Genomic DNA, 20,129 nt, shown 5'->3' with positions numbered 1-20,129 from the left:
GCCACACTCACTGCAGATTGTTGAATCAGTTGTTGGACAGCCTGGCAGTGTTCAGGATTCAAAGGTTTGGGCCTCAGACAGCAACATCCTGAAGAAGCCTCGCCTGTACCTTGACGAAGGTGAGTTCATCTGGGTTGATGGTGGATATGGCCATTCTGCCTTCACAGTTGGACCATTCTCTCACATTGCTGCCAACAAGAGTCGAGACCTTCGACACTTCAACTACATGCTCTCTCAAGTCCAAGTACGAGTCAAACATGCCATTGCATACCTGAAGAACCGCTTCCAGTGCCTTACAGGCTATCATGGTAACATCTACTGTTTCAAGGACTGCATCACTGCTGCCAAGATGATCCAAGCCTGTATTGTTGCCCACACCTTTGCAAGTCAATATGACCATCCTGCTGATATTGCCGACCTGCTGTTGCCCTCTTTCTCTGAGGATGAGGTGAGTGAGGTTGTTCAAAGCCTCCAACTTGATGCCAGTGATACACAAGAGCTCAGGAGGACAAGATGCACAAATCAGCAGGAATATGAACTGGATCTTGCCACTGCAACACAAGGAATGTCACAGTATGCAGTGTCAAGACTTTGAAGTTCTGCTGCACATGATCTTCAAGAGGGTTTGTTCCAGGCACTGTTCAGATCCACTGGGTGCAATGAGGAAGACACTACTGCATTGTCTCGACATCATGAGAGGACTACTGTGGACTACATTGCCATGACTCAAAGTGCATCAGCTCGGAGACAGGAGCAAGTCTTGACACAACCATTCTCAATCTGACAGGCACTCTCTCTTCTTCTGTTCAATACAATTCTTCTCACCACCATATGAAACATTACATTGAGTGCATTGTGTGAAGAGGAAAGCAAGATATAAGCAAGCAATGGGTAATAGCAACAAGAGTGACAAGTAACATGACCACTGTTAGGTTATGTATTTTATCGGCCGTATGATTTCATTGTGTTTTTGGAAACCTGCTTTTCCTTGGGGGGGGTTCAAATTCCCTCCAAAAATGCGCTCTCGAAAAAACCCGCATTTTTAAAATCGCAAAAACTTTGATACCCCCTTGTGACTGAGACGCGCTCTGTTGGAAGAAATGCGACACGCTCCCACTCTCCCAGAACGATGCGCAGCAGCAGCAGAGTCGAATGTTGGCTGCACAAGCCACTTCGTTGTGGAAGAGCGAGTCCAAAGCCAACTTTGCGCACAACCTTGACTCAGCCTCATACTTCCTCCTCCATCACCCCCCCCCCCCCCTCTTCAGCTTTATTCGCTGTTGACGTCTTGGAAAGAAACCAGAAAACGTCCAGGTCACACGAGCAGCAAACCCTTCGACAGGCTCAGTTGGTGCAAAGCGCAAGATCCTTTGATTCTTTTGGACAAGGCAACACAGACTCCTCCCCGGATCGAAGGCCAAGCAGCGCCAGACTCTGTTGCATCAGCTGCCCATCAGATAGAGATTGACCATCATGTCGGAGCAGGTCCAGATCGATGCTGATGCCTTCCAGCGAAGGGTCAACAAACTTCTTTTTGCTTGGAAAGATGGCAGCGGTGACTTTGAACAGCTCGCAGAGGTCGACTCACTCCTTGTCGTCATGGGTGGTCAGAACGACGACTTGGTCTACTCTAAAACCACTGCCATCCACTCATGGCTCCTCGGCTACGAATTCCCCTCTACCGTCATTCTTTTCACCAAAAAGGCCGTCACTTTTGTCACCAGTGCCTCAAAGGCCGTTCACCTTGAAGCTCTTAAGAAGAGCAGCACTTCCTTCGATATAAACATCTTGAAGCGATCCAAAGACGAAGCAGCCAACCGCGCCATCTGGGATGATCTCATCTCCCGCATCGATGCAGAAGGCAGCAAGGTCGGCAGCTTCCCCAAGGACAAGCCTGTCGGCAAGTTCGCCGACGAATGGCAGCATGTTTTTGAAAAGCACCAGAAGAGCAAGGACATTAAGACTGTCGACGTCAGTGCTTCGGTCAGCGCCGTATGGGCCTCCAAAGATGAGGACGAGGTCAAGGCTATCAAGTACGCTTCCAGGATGAGCTCGATTGTCATGTCTGGCTACTTTGAAAACGAGATGTCTACCATCCTCGATGAGGGCAAGAAGGTCACACACGAGCAACTATCGGAACGTATCGAGGGCAAGCTCGATGACTCAAAGATGTGGAAGAAGGTCAAAGGTCTCGAAGGTGCTGATCTCTCGCTCGCTGACTGGTGCTATACACCCATTGTCCAGTCCGGAGGCGAGTATGATCTCAAGACATCCGCCGTCTCCACTACCAAGCGTCTCCAAGGTGCCGACGGTAACGGCGGTGTCGTCATTGCCAGCATGGGCATCAAGTATCGCAACTACTGCTCCAACATCGGCAGGACCTACCTCATCGACCCACACAACAGCCAGCAAAAGATGTACGCCTTCTTGCACGAGCTTCAGACAGAGCTCGCCGACAAACATCTCCGTGCAGGAGCGACATGCAAGGATATCTACACCAAGGCGGTCGAGATTGTTCGTGCCAAGGACGAGAAGCTCGTTCAGTCCTTTGTCAAGAACATCGGTTTCGGTATTGGTCTCGAGTTCCGTGACGGTGCCTATGTGCTGTCTGGTAAGAACAACCGTACACTCAAGCGCGACATGGTCATCAACCTCTCTGTCGGCTTCCAAGATCTCGATGACCCGAACCACAAGGGTCAAGTCTACTCGCTTCTCCTCATCGACACCCTTCGCATCAATGACGACGGTGCCGCTACTTTCCTCACCGATCGAGTTCGCGGCACCAACGACATGGCTTTCTTCTTCAAGGATGACGAGGAGGAAGAGCAAGTCGAGGAACGCAGGAGCCCTGTCAAGACGGACGGCAAAATAACATCAGGTGGAAAGGTGCTCAGGAACAAGAACCGCGGCACGATCGATGACACGGCTGCAGAAAAGATGAAAGCGCATCAGAAGGAGCTCGCCAAACAAAAGCAGGAGGATGGTTTGGCGCGTTTCGCTGGCGAAGACGGTGAAGGCAATGCTGCCAATGAGAAGGTGTTCAAGAAATTCGAGAGTTACAAGCGAGAGAATTTGCTACCATCCAAGGTGGCGGATCTCAAGATTATGGTCGATCATCGAGCTCAGTCGATTATCCTCCCCATTTACGGCTATGCGGTGCCGTTCCACATCAATACACTCAAGAACGTCAGCAAGAGCGATGAGGGCGAGTACACCTATTTGCGTCTCAACTTTGTCACACCTGGCCAGATCGCTGGTAAGAAGGAGGATGTGCCATTCGATGACCCTGATGCAACATTCGTGCGTAGCATGAGCTACCGCTCGACTGATTCGCAGCGCTTCACGGAACTCTACCGCGAGATCACCGAGTTGCGAAAGTCGGCAACCAAGCGTGAAGCTGAGGAGAAGGAGCTCGCCGATGTCGTCGAGCAAGACAAGCTCATCCTGTCCAAGTCGCGCACGTACACACTTCCCGAAGTCTTTCCACGACCTGCTATGGAAGGCAAACGTGTTCCTGGTGACCTTACCATCCACCAGAATGGTTTGCGATTCTCGTCACCATTGCGACCGGATCAGAAGATCGACTTGCTCTTCTCTAACATGAAGCACCTCTTCTTCCAGCCATGTGACAAGGAGCTCATCGTCATTGTGCACGTGCACCTCAAGTCGCCCATCATGATTGGCAAGAGAAAGGCCAAAGATATCCAGTTCTACCGCGAGGCATCCGATGTTCAGTTCGACGAGACCGGAAACCGTAAGCGCAAGTACCGTTCGGGAGACGAGGACGAGATCGAGCTCGAACAGGAGGAGCGTCGACGCAGGTCGCAGCTCAACAAGGAATTCAAGGTGTTTGCCGAGCGCATTGCTGAGGCTTCCGAGGGCCGTGTCAGCGTTGATGTTCCTTATCGCGAGCTTGGATTCAGTGGTGTACCCTTCCGTACTAATGTGCTTTTGCAGCCTACGACCGACTGCTTGGTTCATCTCACAGATCCACCTTTCTTGGTCATCACTTTGACGGACGTCGAGATTGTTCATCTAGAACGTGTGCAGTTCGGTTTACAGTCGTTCGATATGGTCTTCGTCTTTTCGGACTTCTCGCGTGCGCCGATGCACATCACTTCGATTCCGACGACATCGTTGGACGATGTCAAGCAGTGGTTGGACTCCGTTGACATCTGTGTGACCGAAGGAGCGGTCAACCTCAACTGGGGTGCCATCATGAAGACGGTCAACGAGGATCCATACGACTTCTTTGTCGAAGGCGGTTGGGGCTTCTTGCAGGCCGACTCGGATGACGAGGGTTCGGATGAGAGCGAGTCTGGATCCGAGTTCGGCAGTGATATGGATGATGGACAGGAGGAGACGGATGAAGAGTCAGAATCCGCTAGTGACTTCGGCGACTCGGCAGAGGACGAGAGTGGGTCCGAAGGCTTCGAGGATGAGAGTGAAGAGGGCGAGGATTGGGATGAGTTGGAGAAGAAGGCTGCTCGTGCTGATGAGAAGAAGCGACGCCAGCAGGGTGGGTCTGATGACGAGGATGGTGGATCTAAGAAGAAGCGTCGTTGAGCGGCCGAGCTGTCCCACTGACCATCATATCGTACTCCAAAATCATTTGCGATTTGACATCTCATGAAAAGCAAACATCATCGGGCGAAGCACACTGTGTGAGAAGATCGAAAGGAAACCAATGTGAAACTGTGCCGTCGATTGCGGCGGGTATCAAGTTGCGATGAGTTCCACAGTAAGCGAAAAGAGAAATTGTGGATGAGGTGGCTATTCTTCTTCATTGGTAAGCTCGCTCAACTCTGAATCCGACCCATCGTGTCTGTCCTCCATCCTCTCGCTCCTGTGTCGATCTCTGTCTCGTTGAACCTGCTCATCGTATCCTTCTAAATGCACTTGGTCAGGGAACCAGCCGAATCTAGCCATGTTCACTTTGTACTTTGCATTGGGATTTGCATGTCCAAAGTCGATGGTTACGCCTTCTCCTCGTCCATGGATGATCGTCACACCTTCTTCCTGTAGGCATTGTGCTTGGCGTGCTGCTGCGTCTCCGCCGTCTCCTCGGTCAGCTATGGCTCCAGAAGAGCTGATTACGCGATGCCATGGTACGGTGGGGTCTTGGAGGAATTTGAGTGCTGAGCCTACCAAACGGGAGTGTGAGGGGTGACCGGTGAGCTTGGCTATGTGACCGTAGGAGGTGACTCGGCCGTGGGGGATGAGGCGGGTGATGTCGTAGACTTTGGCTGTAAGCACAGGAGTGAAGAGGCGGGAGGTGTCTGGTGTCAGCAGGAGGAGTGAGGATGGACGCTGGGTTTGGAAACTCACCATGAAACACCTCTGGGTTGACTTGTGGCATTTTGGACGAGGAAGCCTTGCGTGTCAGGACTCCACCGTCAGGATGAGACACGCAACAGTCGAGATGTCAGAAGCTGTCAGGTAAAGATGCTGAGTACTGAGAAGAAGTGTGATGGATTAACGCGCGGAAGTCAGTGATCTGTGCACATGCAAACAAAAGGCAGCAGGCCGCGGCTTCTTCCCCACACGAGCCATGATATACTTTGGTGCGTGATATCCGGCCAAGTGGGCCGAGCAAGCCAAGATAGGGTCGCACAAAAAGATCTTCCATCCTCTCTCACATCTACCTACACTGCAACCACCATCTCTTCACCACACACTTGTATTACTGGACAAGCAGTCTCAAGGGAGATGCTTGCAGCAGCGCTTGCTCCCTTGGCCAGCTTCAATGCGCGCCTGGCCCAGCCCGTTCACCCAACACTCTATCCCTTCCCACTCGCAACCACCCTGCACGCCCTTCGCGTTGCCATTGCCTACCGAAGCATCTGTGCCGGTTTCCTCTCCCGACGACGAGCTGAAGGTCGCGCTTCACCTGCCGATCTTCGCGTGTCCTGGCTTCGCGATGCTTCAGGTTTCCTCGTCATGGCATGGGGTGGTGGAGTGATCGCCAACTACGTTCTCTGTCAGATCCCTGGCCAACTCCTCACCATCTGGCCTTGGATCAACTATCTCTCTGTCTACCTAGCCACCACCTTGATCGTCTCGAGCTTTGGTGCTCCTTCTGCTAAGCTTCTCGATCTAGCTTTGCCCGTAGTGGACGGTGCAACGCGCACAGCAGCAACATATGGAGGTATCAACATGGTCTTGAACCACACCAACCCGGTGGCTCGATCGAGTTTGCTGTTGCAGATCATCATCGGTACTATCTCAGCTTGTGGTGGTGGTATCAGTGCCTTCACGCTCCATGTGTTTGATCCTGTGGGATGGAGCTTCGGTACTCCGCCGTTCCTTAAAGCGAAGTCGTTGGTGGAGTTTACGGATATCATCGCTCCAGCATTGGCAAGTGCTGTGTTTGGAGTGTTGACGTTGAGTCATCCGGGCTATGGCGGTGTGTTGGCGTACATTCATGGTAAGCCAGCGGGATTGTTGAGCCAGGAGGGAGGAAAGGCAGTCATTTCGTTGGTCATTGGATCATGCTTCTTCTTGAGAGCGCTTTGGTTGCACGTGCTTGCGCCACAGGCTCCGGCACCGAGGCCGATTGCGAGCAACAAGGCCATTCGCAGCGTGACTGCTAAGAAGGCTTGAGTCGAGCAATGCAACAACATCAATTCAGGAAAGGACAAGAAGGAAGGAAGCCGGAACTTATCATGTCAAGACCACATTGGATATCACAGACGTCAAGGAGATGCGATTGTAACTCTACTTTTCTCGATTCCTTAGGAACAAAGAGGTTTCCATGGAAGTGTATGCGTGTATGCGAGTTGTATGTGTATGCAGTCCATGTGTTGTGGCGGTGGTCGGAGATCATGAGAGTGTATCGCTAGCCCTCAAACTCCCTTCTCGACAACAGCGATTCCCTCAGCAATGACCTTCTCCAAAATCTCGCTGACCTTATCCGCAATCTGATTACCCAGTGCATGACCCGCATTCTCAAACTTATGATACTCGGCCTTGGTCAACTTGATGCTCAAATACTCCGAGTTGCGAGGATCCACCAAGTAGTCCGTGTCACCAGTCAAGATGCAGATTTTGGCAACGGAACGGTTGATGCGCTCAAGATCGGCGTTGGGGATGTAATGTGTCAGAGCCGCCTTGATTTGGCTCACTGCTCCATGGAGGGATTGGCGAGTGGTGAAGGCGTAGCGCCATTTGAACATGTCGTAGAGCACCTCTTGGTTTGTGCGTCCTGGTGAGGTGTCCTTGGGGGATTTCTCGGCGAGCCATGATTTGGGGAAGAGGGTAGTGATGAGTCGATTGAGACGGTATTGTTCGCTATCGAAGCCTAGAGTTCGGCCACCGAGGACTCGGATGAGGGAGGTAAGTCCGTAGGTGGGAGTGCGGAATCGTCGACCGGGGGCAGTGGAGATGAGGGAGAGTGAGATGATGACTTCTGGTCGCTGTCGTGCCATTTCGAGCCCGATCATGCCGCCCATGGATACACCAGCGACGTGGACGCTGCGTTTGCCGGGCTGGATCCAGCCAAGGGATTCGAGAAGGTCGAAGGCATCCTCAGCCATGTCGGAGGTCTTGTACCACCCAGCTGGGGTCTCGGAGTTGCTGACACCTCGGTTGTCGTACACAAGGCAAGAGTAGCGTTCATCCTTGCAGAGGTGCTCGACTTGTGGCAACCAGCCAAAGCAAGAGTTGTTGAGACCCATGACAAAGACGACTTTGATGGGTCCTTTGCCGTGCACCTCGTAGTATAGTTCGAAACCATCTTTGGAACCATTTTTGGTGAGAGAGGCACGGCCTTTACCGACAACTGCACGACCCTTCTTGTGGACCGTGGCAGGGTTGAAGACGGTGGGGAAGTACTTTTCGCCCGCTTGCGCTTTGGCACGGTCGAGGTCACTCTGGGTGGCGCCGGAGTAGGCAGCGCCGATGGGGAGAAGGGCTTCGGTGGCCATCTTGTGGAGACTTGTAGCGATTTGGGATCTACGATTGAGGTGATGTAGGAGGGTCCGTTTGTGTTCCAGGAAGAGGATATGCACACAAGAGATGGCTCTATGCGGTGTGAGTTCTACTGAAGACAATCCGTGGGGCCCTTGTGATCGATCCAAGTGGGTCGAAGGGGTTGAGGGAAAAGGTGACGATGTGTAGGGACGTTCCAGGGGAGAAAGATGTTGGTGGTGTCCCAAGAAGATAGTGTTGGAAGAGGGTACCACAGCCTTATCCTCGGTGGTACCAAGGGTCTTGTGCATACATCCGGCCCGTCAAATAGTGTGTGTGTGTGCGCGACTGACGACTTTCACGCGCAGCAAAAGCCTCACTCTGTGCCTGTGCCTATGCCTGAGAGCTCAAGTAGTGTGAGTAACTTAGTACCAGCCTCTGTGTCCTTTTTAACCGAAGATCGTTTTCGAGACCCTCATTTTCGATGCTTAATTTTGCTTCCTTTTTTCGAGTTTCGGGCTCATCACCTTGCTGAGTAACACGAAGGTCCTCACACCTCACAGACCAGACCCGGCTGGCTTGTCCGTCAGGCACATATTCCAAACTCGCATGCCCTAGCATAGGATCACAACCGACAGCCTGGCAGACTTTCACATAGGTATGAGGCTACCTTGCGGTGCAAGATGCAAAGAGGCAATGATTGGCGTCGGTGACTGGTACCATTCAACTACAAATACCAAAAAAAAAAAAAAAAAAAAAGTAGGTGTGGTGAACGAACAGCATGTGCTTCGAATCGATCGTCTTCTGTGTCAACGATCTAGAGCTCGGTGCTGTTTGCGCCGTGGCTTCCATTCACTGTACTCTGCTGCTCGCCCTGAATCTCTCTGAACGCCTTGGCCATGGCTTCTAACCACAACTCGCAATCGATTGGTGCCTCTGCCATGCCGATATGATGTGCGTGCGCCAAGACGGGAAGTCTCCGCAAAGAGCGTCCGGACATCCCCTTGCATCCGTATGCAATGTTGAGCAGCTGTACGCCGGCCATACTCGACGCGCTCATTTCCGATGTATGTGCCCCTTGGTGTATCGCTTGATGCTGGCTGAGTGAGACGTCGTAGGAAGGTAGCGCTATCGGTGCGATGAGACCGACACGGATCAGCTCTCGAAGACAGCTCTCGAGGATGCAATAGATGGCTTTCGGCGGTGGAAGACCGACGTACTGCTTGATATCTGCACGGTCGATAAAGGCTGTATCGATGGATTCGGTGATGTTGGAGGTCGTCATGATGAGCACATTTTTGCGGTGCTTGAGTTTGTCCAGCTGTGTGAGAAGAGCATTCACGACACGAATCGAGTCGGTTGGCTCCGTCCCTGATGCAGCAGCGCTACGAGCAGCAGTGAGCGACTCGACCTCGTCGATCAGCACGACAACAAAGGCGTCTTCGTCTTCGACCATTTCTGTGATCATACTGAATAGGCGCTGAACAAGTTTGCCGGATTCTGAGAACCATTTAGAGAAAAGTGAATGACTGTTGATCTCGACTAGCTTGCCGTGTGAGTAGCGATCTGAGAGACGTATTGCGAGCTTCTGAGCTAATGCTTTGCAAAGACTTGTCTTGCCTGTGCCTGGCGGGCCATGGAGGAGGACGACGCGATTCCACGAGACGAGGTTGAAGTCGACGTTGGCATCCGAGAAGAGCAATGTGGTGTAAATATAGTTGAGCAGCTTTGATTTGATACCGTCTTCGTAGACCAGTGTATCCCAGACTCCATCAAGACTGCGGTTGGGAAGCTCGGCCACGCTGGCAGCTGTCGTCTCGTCGCCTTCGTCTGCATTTGGGTCAGCGGCGGAGAATTCATCTACAATGTCGGTCGATGAGGGTTGGTACACGTGTACCTCGAGCTTGACATCATTGATGTGTACAGGTCTATGATCTGGTGCTGATGCGATCTCTCCTATTCGTATCCTATCGACGTTGGCTGTAAGGAAAGGCGAGGCTGACAAGTCTCTTACTTCGGACTCGCCATGTATTGTTTCGTCAGTTGTCAAGAAAGAAGTGACTTCCGCTCGCACCTCCTCGTTTCTTGCGGTAGAGCTCGGCCGTAATCGGACCTCGACGTGCAACGCGACCTTGCTGCGGCTCAGTGACGAGCCTTTTTTCGGTATGGAAGGAAGTGCTTTGGATTCGGTCTGCATCGTCGCCCTCAACGGTACCGTCCGTGCAATTCTCGTAATTTGCTGAAGCCGCAAATCAGAGTCTGCAGAGGGCTTTTGTAGTGTCAATGCCTTATCGGAAGGCGGCCAGAGTCTGTATCGTGTCGCAGGATGTCGTGAGGTTGGGAAAGGGGCGGCGTTCTGGTTGTTGCCCTGTGTCAGATGGTCAAGTCGAGGGTTTGTCAAGGTCGGTCAATTGCGAAAAGCCAACCAATACCAACACTTGTTAGCTTCAGCTTGACACGGCAACCAAGAGCGAGGAGAGCGATCAGGTGAGAGTAAATGGTTAGCATATGTTAGATCTAACATAAACCCGATCATCTACGAAATCGCCGATTTGAGAAGTTCCATAGTTGTCGTTCGGCATCATTTTGGCAATCTTGTTCCCGGCCGCTTGACCTCCAAATGTCTCCGGCATAAAGCTTTTCAGATCGGCAGAAGCAGCAACATCAGCAGCAGCAATCATCATTCTCCGGGCCGGAATAGCTTTTGCACCATTGTGCGGCCCTTCAAAAATACGAGTGTGGCGCTGTGGCGATGCGGTGGTAGTGCAGAATCACATGCTGTTCAGGTTGACGGCAAGCCTCGGCGGAGTCGTTCCTGTGAAGCGAGCCTCTGTTGTAGGAGGTAAGGTTACAAGTGACGAACTAGTTCAGGCCAGTACGAATATCCGAGGAGCATTGCCGAGCTTCGTCGACGTAGCATCCAGCGCAGCAGAGGTGACGGCCCGACGACGGCGCAAGGCATCAAATCAAGCTTGTGTGCTCTACACTGTACGCTGTGTGTGTGTTGTGTGCTGTGCTAGAGGTCAACGCAGGAAGCCACGCGGGACACCCAAGATTGCCTGTGTTCACGCTCGCGCTCAATCTCACAGTGACAAGCACTTATGTTGATAGGACTTTCAGCAGGGCCAAGTAAGCAGCTATAAGAAAAAGAAAGTCGACCGGTCTCTCACACGCTTGGCACAAACTAAGAATTGAGGCGAGGAGAAGCGACGTTGGCGAGGCTCGAAATTGAGTATAAGCTTGGAACAGTAGGCTCAGACGTGTTAGTTTGTGATGACATTTCTTTTTTTTTTTTTTTTTTCTTTTTTTTTTTTTTTTTTTTTTTTTTTTTTTCCCCTCCCCGTCAGTGAGCGTCCCTGCGCTGCTGGCCGTTCTTAGCTGGCGGTCTCGGCAGCAGCAACAGCTGTATCTCGTCTTGTCAAGCAGATCCGCCCTGGATGGACAAGGCTAGGTGCCGAGACCTTGAGGCTGGGATGCCCATTCCGCCGAGACTCTTTTTCCCCCTCCTGATTCGCAACACACTCGTTTGTACGAAAAGAATGAGGTTGGAAGGATCCGTTTGCCGGTTTCCACGTCCGCCGACCTCAGAACCTCGTCCAAATGCGTTGTCCCATGTAACTGTAATTGCGTTTTAGACTGACTTCCGACGACTAGCAAGCTGCACAATACGTTGTCTGGTGCCTTATCACGCCTCTGTATAGTCGGCTTGGCACTTGCGGCTCCGATGGGCAGGAGCCAGAGAACTGATTCGGCACGTCTGATTCAGGGGGTCAAAGCTCGTGCCTGATCGCTGTCTATCGTCTCTGGCATGGGTGCAGAGGACTGTGGCAGATACTTTATGAGCGAGTCTTTGTGTAAGAGCAAAGTGCCACCAGATTCAGCCCAATTAGCAAGCAAGGTTTTTGTCGCCGCAGCCGAGAACAATGGTGGGGAGCCACCAGGAAGTTAGGCAAGCCACAAGCGACATGAGGCCAGGAGCGACGACCTCGCGATCTCCAGCATTCGAAACAGCGAACAACAGGCTCAGTTCTGCCTTTTTCTTTGTGTTGGCGGACAAAAGACCCTGAGAAGCAAAGCAAGCAGGGTGAGCAGGAGTAGGCGTAAGGTGACCGATGAGTGGGGATCACCAATTTGAGGAGCGAAAGTGATTTCCGTTGGGTCTGAATTCAGGCACAAAGGGACGCAGCGATGACATTTCAAAACAGATCATCCGTACTTTGGAAAGCGAAGGAGATTGGATGGCATGCGGGAGACGTGGTTTGGTACCAGCTGGCCGTCTGGGCGGAGATGGATTGCTTGGTTGGGTTAGCGGCAGCAGGTAGGGTTGACATCATGTGAGTAGCTGAGGCAAGGAGGAGGCGACCTGTGTTGGCGAGGCTTGAGACGAGTCGAGGACAAAAATGAGGAGAAGGAGCATAGAGGCGAGCGGGGCTCGAAATGTGGACAGGAAGCGATGCAAAATTGCGGCTGGCTGGGTCGCGTGCTTGGGTTTGATTTGAACTGAATGCTGACAAGACAGGTCATCTTTTTTTTTTTTTCTTTTTTTTTTCTTTTTTTTTCTTTTTTTTTTCAGTAGTAGCAGAGTGCAGTCCTCTGATCGCAAAGCAAACCGAACAATGCTAACGCAGAATGATGACTGTAGTCGGAGCTGAGGAACCTGCAGGCTAGAAGCCTCGTGCGGTGACCCGATCTCGACAGTGGCTGTCAGCCGTTCTGCAGTATCGCCTTCTCTGTGACTGCCAAACCAAACTGACGAGCAAACCTCTTACTGTTTCATCGTAGCTTGTCCTGCTGAGATTGCTGGCTGCGATGATCTGATCTGCGAGCCTGACTCGAGTGCTTCAGGAGAATGATCGCATGCAGCTGACAATAATGCTTTTCGGCTTGGTCGCAGCAGCATCATCTTATGGTCTTTGTCTGTCTGCCGTGTACACGGTCTTCAGCAGCAGATAGTTTGAATGCAAGAGTTCTGTGTATAGTAGTCGAGGATGAAAGGGTGGCAAGGTGTGCGTAGCGAGTGTTGCCGGATTGTTGAAAGAAAATTCTACATACTACGTCCGAGAGGGACAGCAACTCACAGCAGCCAAGAGTGTAGACAGCAAGTGGAAGGGACACCAAATCATTTTCGGTGTGGCGATGAGCAGCGTTGCTCCGCCAACTCGGACGTCGTTGCGTTGGTTGCTGTGGTGTTGTTCCGCCAAATGAAGACCAAAGCGAATCCAAAGTTTAATTTGACCTCGCTACTGGACCCGTGTCCTCGCCGTTCACCTCGCAATCTGACCTTTCACAGGTTCCGTGAGGCTTGCCTGATTAATTTCATTTGTTGCCTTTTTTTGGATCATTTTCTTGGTGATTTCTTTCGATTTTAGCCGAAGAGTTTGCATACCTCGACCTTGCCTTTTCTCGGCCTACTGTAAGTGTTAGAAGAGATTGGACGATAGTCGAGGCACGATTTGGGCGCCGAAATGGGAACACGCATCATGCAAGTTGTCACCGAGGTTGTTTTCCTGGACGCACCTCGTTACATGCTTTCGCCCGTGGAACACCGTCTTGCATCGCTGGTTCGACAAGAGACTTCACACGTTGTATCTGTCGCGACACAACTCTCAGGAAGCTTAGCTAGCTCAGAAGAAAGAACAGATGTGAATTGGTACAGCTCTGCTGGCGAGGTCGTTCTGGATGCCGACGGACGATGATGGTGATGAAGCTAATGCTGCCTTAGGGCACAAGAATCTCGATCTCGCTCGCCTGCACATACGTCAGTTGGTTTGGTAATCACGTGAGAAAAGTCACGTGGTGTGATCCGAGGTTAGAAATCCTGCCAAGTCATGGCGCAGCTACCTCTCCAATCAACCCCCATTTTCGCAGCTTGCTCGCTTAGCAGAAGCTCGCCGTTTCTTCAAGTGTTTTTCTCACCCTGTATTCCCCTTGCCTTGACGCTCTCTTGCGCTCATCCCGCAATCTTAACGTTCCTTTATGCTCTCGTATTGTCTATGCTATGGTATGAATTGATGGTTCGGATCTCCGAAAAGGGAGCGAAAGCATGCGGCTCCCTGAGCTTGTGAGAGGAACAATAGCAAGAACGGCCCGCTTGGCCTCGCATCTGCGAACAAGATTTCACTTTGTGGATCGATAGTTGCCATGCGATGCTTCTACGCTGTGTTCCCCTTGGCGTTGCATCAGTGTCGTATTATTACTGATCACTGGTCAGCAAGAAGCTGTGCTGTTAGCTAGCTGTGCGCTTCATGTTGCCAAAAAATGACAACATCCCACCAGGAGCGTGGCACGGTGCTCGCCACAGCTCATCCTAGCAGGCCCTTGCACAAATAAAAGGAGGTGCCAGTCTTGGCTTCTGTTATCGGAACAGGCAGGGTTTTGGCATGTTCAAGACCGGCGTCGGCTCTCTCTCTTGCGGCTTGATCTTGCAGTAACAAAGAGGAATCCCACCCCACCGCCAACTAGTTACACCGCCACGGCAATGAGGTATGCGGGACAACAACCAATCAAGCAATCGAGTCCAAGTGTGTGTGCGAGGGTTGAAACGTATCAAATGGAACTGCACATGTGCAACTGAAAAGCTTGGCTTGCCCAGCAGTGAACGAGTTGGGTTTGGTATACCGGCGATCCAATGTAGAAGCAAGCCCAGCGAGAAAATGAGCGAAAGGTGGCTGGCTGCTCATCGTTTTTCTTTCATGCTTCCACTGAGGCGACGCAAGGCTTCCCGTAGCGACTTGACCTGCGTGTGTTGTGCTTGACTCTCTTTTCCTCTATCGGTCCTCTTTTTTTTTTTTTTTTTTTTTTTTTTTTTTCTTTTTTTTTCTTTCTTTCTTGTAAAATGGCCTATGGAAATCATTTTGCCGTCGGCCACATGCTGCGACTGCGTTGCTTCGGCAGCAATTTCTGCTTGCCCGTCCGTTTTGTATGGATTCGTCTTGCTGCTCCGACTCCAGGCGCACGGCTCTTGTTCTAACTGGCTTCCTGTCTCGCGGCACCATCCTGTAGACGCTGTAGACGCTGTGGTTCAGCTGTGAGTCTACTTTGTCACGCTCTCTGGTTGTTCTGCATTTTCGTATCTTCGGCATCGAAAAAGGTAACGTCGACGAAGTAAGCAAGCAAGCAATCCATTAATCTGGAAAGCCTCTCCCGTTTTGGATCACTTTGACACATATTACGCCGAAGTTGGACCATTTTGGATTTCCGCCACAAAAAAAAATAATCTCTTTCTGACTTCGAGATTCGCGTACCACCAGTTTAGAGTCAAACAAGCTTGCACTTGCTTCCTCTATGCCTCGCCTGAAACAAGCTTTGTGATCCATGGTCTCGTCTAATTTAGATATTTTCTCTAAACCACCAATGCGAGACCGCGATCAAAGGGGAAGGGGGTGCGTGCTGCTTGCTGCTTGCTGCTTGCTGGCGTTGATGAAAAGCGGCCGCTTCCGCCGCTGCAGATGCAATCCAAGCCCACTTTGCAGTGCAGTGCAGCACCCAACACAGCCAAGCGCAGCAGCAGGGCACCTCTTGCAGGTGGGATTTGAGCGTGCATCAGCTACAGTATCAGGCCTGGCCCGCGTTCTCCAACACTCTCGCTTCCTTCGACTGATGTTGCAGTAGATATTGATCGAATGTGCCCGACACACAGGAAGGCTGCTTTCAAGTCGTTTGGTTCTGAGTGGGTTCCAAGTGGTTGTCCCTCTCTCTCTCTCTCTCTCTCTGAAAGCCTTGAGTCAGACACAGATGGGTTTAAGCAACATGAAAATGTGCTCGATCGAGACTTGGCTTGTTGCCTGACATCTCGACGGGCGAATACAGTATCACAATCGACTGTGTATGAAGCGGCAGTTGCTCCGCTTTCATCTGTACTGGTAGCTTACCGTAGTTCGAGTGTGTGTGTTCAGTAGTTAGTGTCTAGGCCACCGAAAGAGAAAAAAATAGCATATTGTGGCATGCATACCTTGCATGCAGGGAGGGGCCCATGCTTGGGGGTCGGCGACCATTCCGCTTTGTGCGTGTGTGTGTGTGATTTTGTGAGAGTTCGCCTCGCCTAGCGTTTTGTAGTGATTTCCCCCCAACTGTTTTGCCTCTCTTTCTCTTTCTCTCAAAGCTTGGTGGAACCGTCAACTGGCAAAATTCCAACTCGTTGGCTGGGACACAAAGGGCCAAATGGCAAAAGAAAAAAAGAAAAAGAAAAAGAAAAAGAAAAAGAAAAAGAAAAAGAAAAAAGCGACATATACATAATCCAACCATGCGGCAACTGCGCACACCTTTCTGGATCAAGGCGCCGCTAGAACCCAGATTCGTTCCATCGACCGACTGGCTGTTCGGTCGACACCCAGGTCAAGCCTCTTGGCTGAGCTTAGACTCGCTTTCCCCCTCCCGCCTCCTTCTCCCACTCTCACCCTCTGCCAAATCACCGCCTGAAACGATATCTGAGTTTGACTGAACCGAGGCTCAGAGCGCAATCTCTTGCGGAAGAGCCGAGAGAGCCAAAGCAGGACTTCCGCCCACCTCTCCTCGTCCGCTCCCTTTCGTCACACTTTTTCCCCCTTTGACAGCCAGGCTTCTCTTCTGTTTCTGACTGACTGCTTTCACAGCTGTCGCTGTCTCGCTTTGACCCTCTTCTTACCTTTTGGCTCCGCCTCATTTTGTGTCATTTCTCCGCCTCCACCACCACCAAAAGAGCCCAAATCCCATCAGACATAACCGATGTTGATACCTGGGTATGGGCTCACGATTTGGTTGATGGATTGACTTTCCGCACTCCTTTGGCGGTGCCTGTCCATCGGTGCAGCCGTCGCCTTGAGTCTATTGTGCGTGTGCGTGTGCGTGTGTGTATGTGTATGTGTATGTGTTTGTGTTTGTGTATGTGTATACTGCTCTCTCTACGTCTGTCTCTTCTTGGTCTCCTTTTGGTTGCCTTTGCTGTTCCGCCGATATTGCACTTGCGCTTCCTTTCAATGCTTCGGAGCCTTCCTCCCTCAGCCTCGTCCTCCATTCTCTATCTTCTATCCTCCTCTTCCTCCCATCACACACTCTGGCAATCATCACCTGCCTCCTACGTTTTGGTTCTTCTCCTCCTTCTCCTCTCGTCTTTCACCGTGCTCAGCTCCTAGCTCCTTGAAGGTGCTCGTCGTTGGCCTGCTTGCTCATCTACTTCTCTCATCACCATCGTCTTCTATCCCAACCATCATCACCTTGCTCACCTTGCTCACATCCCTCACCTTGCTCAACTTCCCTCACCTTGCTCACCTTCCAGCATCTCTTAGTTCGCACTTGTTCTCGTCATTGTTCGCTCGTCTAGCCTCTACATTCCTCCCACTGCTCGCTCAAACCTCTCTCTACTCTTTGCACCGAGCATCTTTCTTCTCGACCGTTTGCATCGACACTCTTCCCCCTTTCGTCACGGCGTCGACTCCAGCTCTCCCCATCACACATACACGATTCGACAGCTGTACCTTGCTTGACGTTCCCAGCCGACCTTCTCACCACCACTTCCTAATCGTCATCAGCTTGCTAGCGTACCTTCCGCACCAAAACACCGGTCTACCCTACCTCTCGATTCTTCTTCCATGCTGCCATCCGCACTTTTGGCTTGAACCAAGCATTCACCAACAGACAAACCATTCCTTGTCCTCTGCAACATTAGCTTAGTAGCTCTGGTAGCTCACCGACTCGACTTGATCCTGCCCGCCCTCGTCGTTGCTCAACATGGTCTACGTAGCACAACCTCAGTCCGCGCTTTCAATTGCAGACGGCTTCCGCAACGATCTGCCTTGTGATGCCGTCTACTTTGGCAAGCAAAATTGGCCACGATCCCGCAAGCAGTCGGCGGCAAAGCAACAAGCAACAGAATGCGCTGCCTCCCTTGCTCCTGTCCCCTTCCCAACAACCTCGGACTCGGACGCCGAGGTAGAGGCAGCCACCGCTCCAGCTCCTGCTGCCAAAGCCTCTTCGACCGACGATTCGGATCTCAAGTCGTCCACTTCGGTTAGCGACTGGTGTGCTCAGATGGTCTGCTACATTTGGTTCAGCGGTATCGACAACCACGAGCCTAGCTACTCGCTCTCCGCCGCTTCCAGCCCTGTCTCTCGTCACGGTCGCCTTTCTGTCGCCAGCTCACCCACCACCCCCACTAAGCGTCACTCCAAGAAGCTCAGCCTCGGCAGCCTTTCTGAGGCCGTCTCCTTCTCGGTGCGCGATCTTCACAATGCTGTCGAGGCCCATGCCCGATCTGCTGTCGACTCCTGTCGCTCACGACCTAGCGCCAGCGAACGATCCAACGACCCACGAACACTTCGTCTCTTTCCCCGACGCCGCTTCACCGACTTTGTTCGCAACATACTCCACACCACCCAGGTCTCCAAGTCGGTCATCATCCTCGCCTTGCTCTACATCCACAGGCTCAAGTCCAAGAACCCTGGTCTTCGTGGTCAGGATGGCAGCGAGTTCCGCCTCTTTGTCACCGCCCTCATGCTTGCCAACAAGTTTCTCGATGACCACACCTACACCAACAAGACTTGGTCCGAGCTCTCAGGACTCAAGCTCAAGGATGTCACCAAGATGGAGATCGAGTTCTGGCTTGGTCTTTCCTCCAACATCCACGCTTCCGATGCCGACTTTCGCAGCTGGATTGGAACACTTGAGATTCTTGCCGAGCGACGCCAGCTCGCCCTCGGCGCTCATGAGGCTGAGAAGGCTCGTCAAGCTGCTCTTCGTCAGCATGGCCTCCTTCACCACCAGTCGGCACGACCGCTCCAGCCAACACTCTTGCACCCACACTCAGCACCCGGTCTTTCGGCCATCTGCGACGCTCCTCGCCGTATTGCTGCCAACTCGCGTGCCGGCCAGTCTCGCTCTTGGTCGCCAGAACAGCTTTCTCTCGACTCTCGACCTCGCTCATCACCCGCCGCTGCTACCAGCCACCTAAGCCACGTCTACGCATCGGCACCTGCTCTTGCCATACCAAGGTTTGATATCGATGCTGCAAGCGTGCAGGCTATCATGAACAGCGCCGGCTACCCTACTCCTGCTTCGTCGTCGGCCGACCCGAGGCTGCTTCAGCTTGCACCCGAGCGTTGCACAGCTGGCGCCAAGAGGACCTATGCTCAGCATGACTCGACAAGCCCACTCAGCGAGACGCACTGCTTCCACACACCTTCACCGGACCGCGGCAGCAACAAGCGACGTGCCATGGCTGGCAGCGACGACCGCGACCGAGCTCTGCACGCCTTCACTTCGGCAACACGCAACTATGGCTTGAGCCCTCCCTTCGCTCAGCCTTGCCCTAGGTCGGTGTTTGAGCCTTTGGTATCGACACCCAACACGCTGTTGGCTCCTTACGTGATGCAGCAGCAGGCAGGAGCTGGTGCGGGTATGCAGGCCAAGCATCACCCCTTGGCTTACTGGCAGCTAGCTGCTGGTTACGACCGGGGTATCTTGGGTGTCCACATGCCAGCACCGATTGCTTGCCAGAGCGACTACTTCCACTGGCAGCCATCGCATGCCGAGGCACAGCAGTTGAATGGTGAGGACGCAACAATGATGCGTAAAACCTTGGCCACCACCACACCATACCCCACCCCTCCCATCGACGCCTTCTCACCCTTGCACCACCAGCCTCACCACCACCAGCCTCACCACCACCAGCCTCACCACCACTACACCGCTAAGCAACACCGTGCTTACAGCACCTACCCTCAATTCTCTGCGGTCAACCAGGCTGCTCATGCGCCTTTCAACAACGCGGAAGCACACTACGTCGATCCTCTCTTCATCCGATACTAAGCGCCTCCTTGCCCGCATCCACACGTTCGCTCATTTGCTCATTCGCTCATAGCCTTCTATGACACAACAGTCTCAACGACTCTCTCATCACATTTGTTCAGGTCTCTTGTCTCGCACTCAAGCACGCACAATTTGTACTTTTAAGCATGTTCTCTTTTGCCGGTCTCGTTTAGTCTCATCGTATCACATTGTAAGAAAAACATTTTCTCGTCAGCATCTAGCATTTCTGCACCCATCTCAATACATTTGTCACAACACGCACACTTTTTTTTTATTTTTATTTTTTATGGCTGTAACGATGACTGATTGCATGCAAAAACTGAGACTGAGGCTGAGGCTAGACAAATGAGTGATGATCTGGTATGCTTTGATATCTGAGCGAGCTGAACGAGCTGAACGAGCTGAACGAGCTGAACGAGCTGAACGAGCTGAACGAGCTG

General features: G+C 52.2%; 6 protein-coding genes across 6 annotated transcripts; 3 read left to right on the top strand and 3 right to left on the bottom strand.

The window, feature by feature from the left end:
- Positions 1-1,473: 1,473 nt before the first annotated feature.
- Positions 1,474-4,566, top strand: UHO2_06123 (putative SPT16 - general chromatin factor (Subunit of the heterodimeric FACT complex); the record flags this gene model as incomplete). Its single annotated transcript, XM_041560346.1, has 1 exon — positions 1,474-4,566. The coding sequence occupies one exon, from the start codon at positions 1,474-1,476 to the stop codon at positions 4,564-4,566; it is 3,093 nt and encodes a 1,030-aa protein (XP_041416280.1).
- Positions 4,567-4,773: 207 nt separating this feature from the next.
- Positions 4,774-5,359, bottom strand: UHO2_06122 (uncharacterized protein; the record flags this gene model as incomplete). The annotated part of the gene is made up of 2 exons (XM_041560345.1): positions 4,774-5,246; positions 5,329-5,359. 2 exons carry the CDS (start codon positions 5,357-5,359, stop codon positions 4,774-4,776), a joined length of 504 nt encoding a protein of 167 aa, XP_041416279.1.
- Positions 5,360-5,709: 350 nt separating this feature from the next.
- On the top strand, positions 5,710-6,603 carry UHO2_06121 (uncharacterized protein; the record flags this gene model as incomplete). Its single annotated transcript, XM_041560344.1, has 1 exon — positions 5,710-6,603. One exon carries the CDS (start codon positions 5,710-5,712, stop codon positions 6,601-6,603), a length of 894 nt encoding a protein of 297 aa, XP_041416278.1.
- Positions 6,604-6,845: 242 nt separating this feature from the next.
- On the bottom strand, positions 6,846-7,925 carry UHO2_06120 (uncharacterized protein; the record flags this gene model as incomplete). The annotated part of the gene is made up of 1 exon (XM_041560343.1): positions 6,846-7,925. The coding sequence occupies one exon, from the start codon at positions 7,923-7,925 to the stop codon at positions 6,846-6,848; it is 1,080 nt and encodes a 359-aa protein (XP_041416277.1).
- An 800-nt stretch (positions 7,926-8,725) lies between these two features.
- UHO2_06119 (uncharacterized protein) lies at positions 8,726-10,105 on the bottom strand (the record flags this gene model as incomplete). The annotated part of the gene is made up of 1 exon (XM_041560342.1): positions 8,726-10,105. The coding sequence occupies one exon, from the start codon at positions 10,103-10,105 to the stop codon at positions 8,726-8,728; it is 1,380 nt and encodes a 459-aa protein (XP_041416276.1).
- Positions 10,106-17,613: 7,508 nt separating this feature from the next.
- Positions 17,614-19,689, top strand: UHO2_06118 (uncharacterized protein; the record flags this gene model as incomplete). Its single annotated transcript, XM_041560341.1, has 1 exon — positions 17,614-19,689. The coding sequence occupies one exon, from the start codon at positions 17,614-17,616 to the stop codon at positions 19,687-19,689; it is 2,076 nt and encodes a 691-aa protein (XP_041416275.1).
- Between the last annotated feature and the right edge of the window lie 440 nt (positions 19,690-20,129).

The sequence above is a fragment of the Ustilago hordei genome, assembly GCF_900519145.1.
Source record: "Ustilago hordei strain Uho2 genome assembly, contig: UHO2_contig_17, whole genome shotgun sequence".
Lineage (NCBI taxonomy): Eukaryota > Fungi > Basidiomycota > Ustilaginomycetes > Ustilaginales > Ustilaginaceae > Ustilago > Ustilago hordei.
This window is presented reverse-complemented; position numbering and strand designations above follow the sequence as displayed.